The sequence below is a fragment of the Mixophyes fleayi genome, chromosome 4 (assembly GCF_038048845.1).
Source record: "Mixophyes fleayi isolate aMixFle1 chromosome 4, aMixFle1.hap1, whole genome shotgun sequence".
In the NCBI taxonomy this organism is placed as follows: Eukaryota; Metazoa; Chordata; class Amphibia; order Anura; family Limnodynastidae; genus Mixophyes; species Mixophyes fleayi.
The window spans coordinates 158,790,829-158,803,218 of NC_134405.1; the positions used below are offsets into that span (position 1 = coordinate 158,790,829).

At 37.8% G+C, this 12,390-nt stretch overlaps 1 protein-coding gene across 2 annotated transcripts in view; it reads left to right on the plus strand.

Moving 5' to 3' along the window:
- Positions 1–12,390, plus strand: part of SEMA3A (semaphorin 3A) — a 173,121-nt gene that overhangs the window by 84,824 nt on the left and 75,907 nt on the right. For both annotated transcript variants that reach the window (XM_075208693.1, XM_075208694.1), the window contains exon 4: positions 8,848–8,967. In XM_075208693.1, coding sequence (XP_075064794.1) covers positions 8,848–8,967 — 120 coding nt within the window. The remainder of the gene's footprint in view (positions 1–8,847; positions 8,968–12,390) is intronic.

The window sequence follows — 12,390 nt, forward strand, 5'->3', positions numbered from 1 at the left end:
AAGTATTGCCCTGTGGTATTGCAAAGTGGCTGAATTTAGAATGGCAATGTAAATAAAAGGCAATATTATATCTTTCAACACAAGATGCTGTGGGTTGCTTATAATTAAATTGTCATTTTTAATTCATATGGCAAAATTTATGAAAATCATTGATTTTGCAACACTGCAGGCTAATTTTTTTTACCCTCTAGTGTTTTCAGGAAGTCTGTTTCATTGCTATGTGGTCAGTGCCTTTATTCACTGCGCCAGTACTTCTTACACTTTACAAATTGTGAACAAAGCCACCAAATGTTTGTTTCTTAGATAGTCCCAGTAACATTAAGGTGACATTGATGGTGGCTGAGCGGTTAGCACTTCTGTCTCACAGCACTGGGGTCATGAGTTTGATTTCCGACCGTGGCCTTATCTGTGTGGAGTTTTTATGTTCTCCCCATGCTTGCGTGGGTTTTCTCCGGGTCCTCCGGTTTCCTCCCACATTCCAAAAACACACTGGTAGGCTAATTGACTGCTATCAAATTGACTCAAGTCTCTGTGTGTGTTTGTATGTGTATGTTAGGGAATTTAGACTGTAAGCTCCAATGGGGCAGGGACTGATGTGAATGAGTTCTCTGTACAGCGCTGCGGAATTAGTGGCGCTATATAAATAGCTCATGATGATGCCCAGGGGAATTAGTGCTTTTCACTCTACCAGTAAGTAATATTGTTGGAGTGCTTTAGATTGAGTATTGAGATGGCACCTTTACACACAGTAAGGCACTTTGCACTAAAACAGTTTTTTCAGGCAATTTTTATACTTCCAGAGGCAGGGTTTGGGCCTATATGGTACTTATTTATTTATTCATTTATTTTACACACACTGCACTATTCTTTCACTATTCTTTACCTTCTGCACTATTGCATACTTGACAACTCTCCCGGAATATCCGGGAGACTCCCGAAATTCGAGTCGGTCTCACAGACTCCCGGGAGAGCTGGCAAATCTCCCGCATCCTGCAATTGAGGGTCTAAAATTATGCGTTTCACAGCGAATTGCGTCACCTTGGCCCCCCCCCCCCACATAGCAATGCGGCATATTTGTCGCGAGGGGTGGGGCCAAAATGATGCGATTTCCCAAGCCCCACCCTCCTCTCACCCTCTATACACACCCCTCTCCCGAATACGACTTGCCAAATGTAGGCAAGTATGCACTATTGTAAGAATAGTGCAGAAGCTGTGAGCACTGCACTGGATGAATAGAGTCACACACCTTAGGCTTCAAAATAAAATGACATTAAAAGGTCTAATTTCTCTGACATTTCAGATATACTTTATATTTTACTTTGACATTTTGTTGTACTGCTCTGTTGCATTATGTTTAATGTTGCTGCAGAGTGGCTTTGAAACAGAGCTCCGCTGAAAGCCTTTCATATGTTTTCATTGGACTACATGGACACCACTTACTTTATTAATGGAGATACAAACTCTTAAAGTGTGCCCTAACTATGTAGGTACATCTCCCTTTCGTTTAGAAATGTTTTGTCAGATTTAGGAGCATAGGTTATTCAAGTTATTTTATTTTTGTATGCTAAACCTAGATGCTTTTTCATACCATGTCACTTATTAAATTACACTGTTAGCTTATTAAGCCTTTATTAATATAATTCAAGGATGCACAAATCTCATCATTGAAAGAGTACTCCTTTGAAATTAATAATATAGCTAGCCACATATAGCTCATATTTTAAGTTACTACAGTTAACTTATGTTTGTTGATATTCGAAAATTCTTTGTAGCTTTTTCCAAGAAAAAGCTACAAGTTATTTCACCTTGTGTCCTACTAAATTACACCAGTCTATCATTATTGGATAAAAAGATATGACTTCCTATAGGTAGCATGTAATCACATATGAATTATTAAAATAGCCAATGTACAAGAAACGTTTGTATCCTATGACTATTTTATGTGTTTGAACATGCATTTTTACTATCGCATACACCTTGATGATAATAATCTGAAAACATAAAGTAACTTGTACTTGCACACTTTCTGGCAAGTGTCTGGTTTGGTTTGCGTCAAGTTCAAATTTGCCTGCAGCACTCAGTAGCATTAACACTCCATAAAATACTCTTTATAAATAAACATTCAGTATATAGTACACTATGCTGCATGGCAGTTTAAGACGTGTTAATGAACAACTGTGTTTGAGACATTCTAATGAATCTTACATTGCTCTATAAATCTGACCACTCACTTTATTTTAGGAACTGGGTGCAGAAACTATTATAGAATCCTATACATTTTATTTCAGTTAACCTGCAGGCCTGAATTCTGCCAAAATGTGTTTTGCCAGTTACAGCTTCAGAATGTTCTAGGACAACTATTTGAGTCCTGAGGGTAAATGTATCAAGCTGAGAGTTTTCCAGCGGGTTTGAAAAACCAATCATATTCTAGCTATCATTTATTTAGTACATTCTACAAAATGACTGCTAGAATCCGATTGGTTGCTATAGGCAACATCTCCACTTTTCAAACCCGCCGGAAAACTCTCCGCTTGATACATTTACCCCCTAATCTTCTTTTAAAAAATTAGTTCTATAAACAAATTACATTTAACATTAACTGCCCAACCTAACGAGGGTTATTTGCTAACAATACTCAAAATGCTAATTTGTACTAAAACTATAGTAACCAGTCAGACATTTTTTTTCGTTGTCTAGCTTACACTAGATCAGTTATGGGCAACTGGTGGCCCTAGGGCCACATAAGGCCCTCCGAGTCTTCACTAGCAGCCCCCAGCTCCTTCCTTCCATCTTTATTGTCATTTTGTTTGTTATAGGTAGTGAGACTTGTTTCTCTTTTATTAAATGTGTTGTTTAACTTATTACTGAGATTAAGGGTAATGTGAGGCCCTTTTGAAGATTAGAGTAATTGCAGACCTACCATTGGTGTGACAGGTGCAGTGAATCGGGATCCATGGAGATAATGGGGCCCGCAGCAAGGCAGATGCAGAGGGTAAGGGGGCCCAGTTCCCTTCTCCCCACCTCCCTGCATCGGGGCTCACTAGTTCCACTCTGAGTTAGAGGGATGCACAATGTGGTCCCTGCAGTGTTTCAGAATGCTTATCACTGCATTTGATAGAAAATAGCTAATTACTGACTGGTTATTATGATTTTTTTGTGCAAGTTTGCTACTTTGACCAGTGTTTTTAGTAAATAGTAAGTGTACCATGTTTTCACTTGCGTAGGTAGTTTAATAATCATTTACTATATAAAGTTCCCTAATAGGGTAAAAGCCATTTTTTTTCCAATATCCCATTTAAGTATCCTTGTGATAAGTTGTTATAAGGTGTATCTCCACCACACTGCAGACAAAAACTTTTTTGTCTGGTTGCCTAAAATGTGATGACCGCTTGATTAAAAACTGACACTGCAGAAAGGTTGCACCCCCCTTATTCACTAAACTGTAGTACAGAGCGATGGTGTCCATTGCTGGGATAGTGCAACTACCTTCATGGTTGGTGTCTTATTATTTCCTATGGCAGTGCTCGAACTATCACACTCCCGTCCCAAGTCTATACCAAACTCCCAAATTAAGTGTGGGGCAAGATTGGAAAAGGCTAAAAGAAAGTGAAGAGTTGGGGGAGTTTATTATTCTAGTGTACCCTCCTCATTTCCATCCTCACTGCAAAAGAGTGACCCTGAATTATATTTTTAGTTCTTGTTAACCACACCATCTAATTTCAACAGCTGGACAGTTTAAATAGCAGCAGATTAATGTGACTGTATCATCATCCTCTATTTATATAGCGCTACTAATTTTGCAGCGCTATACAGAGAACACACTCATCAGTCCCTGCCCCATTGGAGCTTACAGTCTAAATTCCCTAATGTACACACACACACAGACCAAGAGAGGCTGAGGTCAATTTGATTGCAGCCAATTAACCTACTAGTATGTTTTTGGAGTGTGGTAGGTAACCGGTACACCTACAGGAAACCCACGCAAACACGGGGAGAACATTCAAACTCCACACAGATAAGGCCATTGTTATATTGCTACCGATCACTTTTTAATACAGAGCTGTGAGTTGTTTAGTAAATCACCCCAGCCAGCATCATGTAATAATAGGTCTAGCCCACTGTTTAGTAAGAGGATAAGTTATATAGGTAAAGAATGATCAACAGAAATTGTATAACAGGCCCTACCTACTCTAGTAAGTACATTCCTGACTCTAGCAGCAGATGTATCCCACCTATTTTACTCATTCACTTTGGAAATGTCAAACATTTATCCTGAAACAGGGCACACAGATCATGCAGGCAAAGTGTGTCACATGGCAACTAAGTGTTAAACTGTCATTCAGAAATCATACTGCGTTAACAGTTGCGCACAATTTATTCTTAGGATTGTGCAGAAGAGATGCCGAGTTTAAATGACAGTCTACTCTGCAGATAGTTTTTATTATGGACATATGCAATTTGCTTAGGTTTTATTTCAGGTATGTTCTCCTCTGCCAGCCAAAAGGGAGCAAATATAGAGTTTCTTTTGAGAAAATAATGCATGTGATCTATCTAAACATTCCTACATTTTGTTTTAATTTCTCTGTGTGTGGCAGATGTTTGACAGATGGATACACTTTATTTTTGTAACTGTCCATGCAAAGTCTGCCTGAAATAGCCAAACCATTGTTCTCTGTATGAAAGGCCTGTTTTACCAGTGCTTTCTTGTTTAACATATTTGTAGAAATCTCTCAGCTTGATTTGTTTATTGCTAATCTCATTTGTAGAAGGCTACCTATAATACTCCAGCACGGCAGAAGAACAGCTTTTTTAGGAGAATTGCCAGACACCGTCAATGTATGCCTTTTTAGCTATAGGTATTTTTTTTTATGTTTAAAGTAATTGCATTATCTGATATAATTGTATATGTCATCACTAGAGGAAAATGTGAATAATGTCAACATCATCCATGTAACAGAATGTCAAATGGGCCAGCAGCATATTTTGTGGGCTCTAAAACAATTGCCCCTTTCTTGGGCTACCTTAACTAGTCTAGTTTTATAATAGAAAATAAATATGTCTGCATTTGACCTGCATCTTTTAGGAGACCAGCTGCATAGCACTCTAAATGTACTATATGAATACAAAAGAGAGCAATAGTTGTCACCACTTATACTAAACATATACAGTTTTTTACTGGCAAGGATAAGCGCTAACAACAATTGTTAGTTTTTTTTGTTTGTTTGTGTATAGTCTTTTTAACAATTTAACGTTGAGTAATATTTTTTAAACTGTTTTTAATTACATTTGTAAAATCGTAGTTGTTTTAGATTTCAAGTTTTATACATCATTTTTAAAGGTTTTCATTTTAAAATATGAATATTCTGCATGACCCACAAGAATCCATATGTATTTTGACCTATTATTGTCATAACTAATCATATTTTGACAGTTATGTAAGATATTGTGTTTAACCACATAGGCTGTGTGGGATCTTAAAATTGTTTGTTTATAACTTCAACTATCCAATTTAATTTGGGATAAAGAGAAGTTTGAATGCTGCAGTTGACATATTAACAATATATAGAAGTTTTGCTTTAAATAATAGGCTAAATATACATTTCTGTGCAACGTGGTTGTATTTCAGTTTACTGAACATGCCAAGTTGTAATCTTTGCTCTCATTGTTTATTTAAACTATGGAAAGACCTGAGTGTAAAATATTAATGTATTTGTACATGTTTCTCACAGTACCGCTGTGCCATATTGTTATAGCTCTTCTCTTGTGTGTTATGGGAAAGTAAGGCTTCTGTATATTGTGAAAAGTATTATCAAATTAATTTTAAATTCTACAATAATCATCTTTCATTTTTGCATGTAAAGATATTGATTGGAGTTACTAATGGTGGTATGTGCTAAATCAGGTTTCAAAATCCCTTCAGCTCCCTCCCGCCTTGGTGCTACAGTGTAAGAGACATTACTATAATAACGTGAGCTCAGTGTTTATATCATTTATAGAATAGGTAAAATATATGGGAAAACCATGTACAGATAATTTAACATAGTGAAAAATTATAAACAATGAAATATAAATAAACATTCTGTAGACAACTGCCCATCCAAGTCCTATTTTGCTTTTCTTTACTTCCTGCATCTGGTTGTGTATAAGATATGGTGACCACTGCTTTTATCATACTGAATGCACAGCTAACAGCAGAATATCCTTTTTAATGTAATGTAATTGATCTTTAATGCCAAGAAAACGTTGCCATTTCTAATTTAATTGATATATTGCCAGTATTTAGTATAAGGATAAGACTGTAGTGAACAGTTGAACACTTCTGACTTTTCCTTTTCCTATTTGAATTAGAAATAGTTTGTTTTTTTTTTATTTATATTGATGTTTTAGAATATTGTGATGTAGGAGTAATTTAAGGCTCTTTATTGAATGTCATTCCCCAGGGTATTTGATTCTAATTCCATGTTCTATTTTAGAGCACTCATTCCTTGAGGTTTGAGCTAGGCCCATCTTCTCAGTATGAAAATATACTTATTTTTCCATTAAATGTTTCATTCATGCTCAATGTTTGTCCTCAATGGTGCTCATGTATTCCAAGTATGGCAGTGCCTACAAATGTAATAGGAAATGGATGAAGAAAACTGTACATGCAGAGCTGTACCACCAATGGTAACTGAGGAGCCCATATTGCCCAAACTCATTTTCAGGTTTCCTTTGTTTATTTTTTTTTACTATACTGAGGCATATTGAGTACTCTTTCCCATCAATAGGCAGTTTATTTTTCTTCCTCCCACACCTGTGGTTTCATTTTGCCTCAAACAACCACGCTGCTGCTACTTCCTGCTGCCGGCTCTGCTTTACTGCGCAGCAAGAAGGTGGGAGGGTGGACAGTCTGTGCAAATAGCAATGCTGTTCCATCAGTCCTTTAGCAACACTTTTTCTCTTTTTAGGGATAGGAGATCATGCTGCTATTGACATGAGCAACTGTCCTATGAGAGAGGTGCGGTCATGTGCCGCACATGCCCTTAAATTTTCTGTGCTGTGATTGGTAGTTCAGTTAATTGCTGCTGCTGAACTACCAATCACAGCAGAATAACCTTCTTTGAGAGAGTGGGTAAGGGAAAGGCACAGATCATGGTGGCTCCTGGCACTCCTCCCCAGACTCCAATAAAAATAAAAGGTAAAAACGTGTAAGAACAAAGAGTGGCATGGTAAGGGTACAGGGGAATGCCTTGGAAAAGGCTTTTTGGCAGGGACGATCATAAGAGAGGTGGGGACTGGAAACAAATATTGCCTAAGGCCTCATGGGGTCTTAATCTGAAAATGCCCTCCTTTTTCACAATGTCCCCCTCTTCTCTGCATACACACTTACGTTGTGCCATTTATTTAGGAAGAAAAAGAATATGATATTACATTTAAACATCATGTAATAATGTGTTGTGCTCCAAAAGAGCAATGATCATTGCTGGGTATTTTTCTGTTTCCTTTCCAGTGAAATAGTGTCATGATCCAAGCATACTCTGCCCTTTGTTTTTACTTAGTTACTGAACATATGGGAATATTGATGTGTGAGGGACTTGAACTGACTATGAGGCAATGTCTTTTTAGGCTGCGAGCCAACAATAAGGAGAGAGGTGTACTGTGGCTATGACACACATACATACACATAACACCTTTGGAACTGTTATTTCTCAGAGCTGGATGTCTGCACACAGCTGTGAGAGGCAGTTGGGTTAACAAAATATTGGACTTATGCTTCTTTCTAAGTGTAAAAACCAGCACAATAATGTAAAATCTGGGTCACAGGGTCAAAATTACATTTACATGTCGCCCAACTTGTAGTAATACAGATGTTACCTGTGTAATTGAATTAAAAAGCACAACAAAGCAGTGCATTCTTTACCTCGTAAAGACTTATTAATGCATGAAGGGTGATGACATTTGGTTGGGTCTTCATTTAAGAAATGTATTAGTCTGAATAATAAAGAAATATATTGGTCTGAATGATAGTTTCATTTTTGTGTGGAATTAAGTATGATATTATTGTATTTCAATAGCAAGCTTGTTATCATTTTGGGTTAGCCAGAAATGAAAATGATCACAAGGATGAAAGTAATTAAGATCTTTTAACCTCTTCTATCGTTATTTCAAAATTCAATTGGATCAGATCCTCTTAAATCTAATAATCTGTGTCATACATTTTTAATGTCATTCATAATAATTGTCACATTTTATACATATTCACTGATGTGCTGACGTTTTTTACACACCTGTATCAAATCCAGTAACACAGCAGTTCTATTTACGATTCTTCTAGTTATTGCAAGAAAACATGCAATAAAATAATGCATTTGCTGTATTTACTTAACTGGATGCCATATTGCAAGAAACATTGTGCAAATAATACAACTTGTGCTGTAGCCCACTGGAAGCCAGTAAGAAGTTTTTCTTTGATTTAACTTACACTAGATTGCTTGATGGTTACAACATATTTGCTCTATACTCTGCTAATGCTTCATCATCATCATTTATTTTTATAGCGCCACTGATTCCGCAGCGCTGTACAGAGAACTCACTCACATCAGTCCCTGCCCCATTGGAGCTTACAGTCTAAATTGCTATGGAAAGAGCTTTGGATTATATAAAGCCTTGACATGCATAACATTTGAAATATTTGTTTTCTTCTGTGCAGGAAAGCCTCTATTTTCTGAGCAAGTGGTAGTTGAGTGGTTTTGAGCTTGTTATTGTTGGCATTGTATCCTTCCAGGCAGTACATACAACTAATATATGTAGTGTATATGTGAAACTATTCAAAAAGTACTAATTATGTGTTTCTTTTTATCTCCACAGAAAGAATGTGCAAATTTCATTAAGGTTCTTAAGTCTTATAACCACACTCACTTGTATGCCTGTGGAACTGGAGCTTTTCACCCTGTCTGTACCTATATTGATATTGGCTACTACCCTGAGGTAAAATTATAACATGTGTTTATGCAGTATGTCAAGTAGATGTTACTGAATGTGGTAGACCATTCGCTAACTGTGTCATCACCTTTGCGACGCCTACTCCCTTTAACAGATGCCTTCTCTTTATTCAAGCATAAGGAAATGATGTATGGATACGTATAAATAAATAAACAGAGCCACTCCTGTACATATACACATTCTATATGTTTTCAGCGTTTGTGTGGAAACTATACAGCAATTATTCACAGATTGCTGTTCACATATTAAGTATGATGGTTTTCACCAAGAATGTGAATTATCTATACGATTAGTTTATTTAAACATATTAAAATATTTTTGTTGTGTCTATATACTCTGTATTGCTTGTGATTTACTGAAATGTGTCTTGGCTTAAGCCTGCAAAGGAAAATATACAATTAAACACATCACCAGTTCTCAGAATGGCTTTTAGGAGGTCTAGCGACACCCACTTGTCTTTACTTTACTTGTCTGACACCAAGAACTGCGCACACACAATTTGTGCACAAAATACAGTTAAAGTCTGCATAGTTTGTTGTAAATCTAGTAGGAAATTAAAGGCGGAACAAGTGGAGGTTATGCTGGGTTGGACTGCGACTAAAAGGCAACCTTGGCATACTAAGCATACCAACCCACATTCATGAACAGTCCAAGATGTGTTGTTTAGCTTCGTTTGCCAGCGAGCACTCACTGGCTCATAATCTCTTACCACCAGTGCAAACAGAGTACAGTAGTGTGGGTCAAGAACAAAATATACCATGGCTGTGACTCAAGACTACAGTTTTCTATTAAAAGCAGGGCTGTGGTGTTCACTGCGGCTATTAAGCCTATTTCAACAAAAGTTTGGGAAACTGGACCATTGCCGTAATACTTAAACACACAAGTTTCAGATTGGCAGTCCAAGCTTGGTGCAGGCAGGGAGGGAGATAGGTGCACTGCTTAAAGCAATGACGGTAAATGGGAGAGGGGGAGAAAGTAAACATGTATATGCTTTCCTGAGACCTATATGAAAAGTGCTATTTGTTTCCCTCCGTAGGATGTGATATACATGGCTTTTTGTGTGCTACCTTATTAAAGACACATAACCTTTTTGATAACGTTTTTCATACTTTAAATCATACTTGCCAACTCTCCCGGAATGTCCGGGAGACTCCCGCATTTCGCGAGAGTCTCCCGGACTCCCGGGAGAGTGTGGCAATCTCCCTGATCGGCAAAATTCGGTTTAAACGCCGCGATTCACCCGGAATCGCGGTGTTTGGCACCCCGCCCCCCTGCACGCCCACGTCCCAGCCGGCATCTCCCGGAAGAAAGAAAACAAATGTTGGCAAGTATGCTTTAAATATGTTAGTACTTCACATAATAAGAGTTAACTGCTTGATCAGTGGAAGTAACTGCAGTGTCTTTATGTCCTATAAACAAATGTTTCCATTGCAATGTAAAGTAGCAGTGAAAGTATTTCAATCCATTTGATGATAAGTAAGATAATAACACAGAGGCTCCTGAAATGTATTCTAGTCTTGGAATGTTTTCCATGGGATGGGCATTCTGAAAGCTATGTCAATCTACTGTCGGGGAGAAGGAAAAATTAAGATATTGTTTCCCTAGTAGGGAAAAATTGTTGTCAATCCTCAAAGTACATTTTTCTCTGTAAAATAACAGAGCATTCATTAGGGTTATAGGGGCACATTTATCATCACTCGCAAAATATGAAAAATAGTTTTCAATCCTTATCGCATTGATAAGGATTGAACTATTTCTCATATTTATTAAAAAAGCAACACAGGAACAGCAGTTCCGAAAAACTGCTGTTCCTGTGAAGTAGAAATCATACTTGCCACAGCTGCTTCTTTCCCGAAGCAGTATGTGGTCAACGGGGTTCCTGTTCTTGCTCTAGTGCGCATGCGCCGAGTGAAGCCCTCGGGCATGCGCACAAACATCTCTGTTCTCTATCGGCAATTATAGTTTACAGAGAGAGAGAGTGTGAATGACATGATCATGTGATCCCTCCACACATGCGCTGTCCAGCTCTGCTCGTCGGAGCAGATCTGACAGCACTGAAACTTTTCATTAATGATAATGTACACCAGCTTCAGCTGGCGTACATTATCAAGACAAGTTCCCGAAAAAAATCTATTTTTCGGAACTTGTTAGATTGCAAGAGGGAGCAGTCACCATACTATTGAATGGTGACTACTCCCCAAAACGAAGCAGAATGCAAAGCAGCAGATATCCACGATATCTGCTGCGATGCATCTTTAATAACTTTAATAACTTTTCATTAATGATAATGTACACCAGCTTCAGCTGGCGTACATTATCAAGACAAGTTCCCGAAAAAAATCTATTTTTCGGAACTTGTTAGATTGCAAGAGGGAGCAGTCACCATACTATTGAATGGTGACTACTCCCCAAAACGAAGCAGAATGCAAAGCAGCAGATATCCACGATATCTGCTGCGATGCATCTTTAATAACTATGCGGGGGACACATCGGGGCATGTATTCTATGTTAAATGCACGTTAGTGCACCATCACAATTTGTTAAATATACCCCATAGTAGGGTGGGCTAGAAGGTGCCTAAGAATACTCTACTATAAGTTTTACAGTAAGAGCATTCTTATAACAAAAAGTATTTACATGGTTGTAGCTAGTTTATAGCTTCCAGAATTATTCTATAGAACCAAAGAATGAAGGATTGAACTTCATTATAGACACTTTGGATGCAGACTTCATAATAGCGCCTTAGTTGCCACTATTGGCTCAACCATGCGTCCAGATTTCTAGTATGGATATAGGCAAAGATACTGAGCCTTAAATCTGATGTTTTAGAACCTTTGTCTTCTTTTAACATCAATTACTGAACTTCAACAAGGTTCGATGTGGTGTGATAGAGCATGGATTGTTTTATTTTGACTTTCCATGAAAGCAACAGTAGGACAATATGGCTTTTCTAAGTGCAAATATTGCACCCAATAACTGGTGTTGCTCCTAGTCGGTCCCACTGTTACTAAAAAAAAAAAAGCATTGCTCCCTTCTCTACTAAAAACAAAATTATGGTCTTTATGTATATATAGTACGCTCATGCATAATGGTGTAAAGAGGTGGGCAGTCCGTTATCAGTGTATACAAGTAAGAGAATTTTTTTTAAGGTAACTATTTTTTATTTACCATAGTAATAAAACATATTTGCTTACACACAAGTCGACAAGTAGGTGGTTCAGTGGTGGGAGAGCTTGTGCTTGTTGGGTTCATGGCTTCAGATGAAGGGTCAGTGGTGGCAAGTGACACAGGAAGTCTGCCCCTCTGTGCTCTCATATGATGCTGTGACCAGCCTGTAAACTACAGATGCCTTTGATTACCATAATTACTTCCTTTTAGCAATAGTTAGACAATCCATTGCTCTCCAGC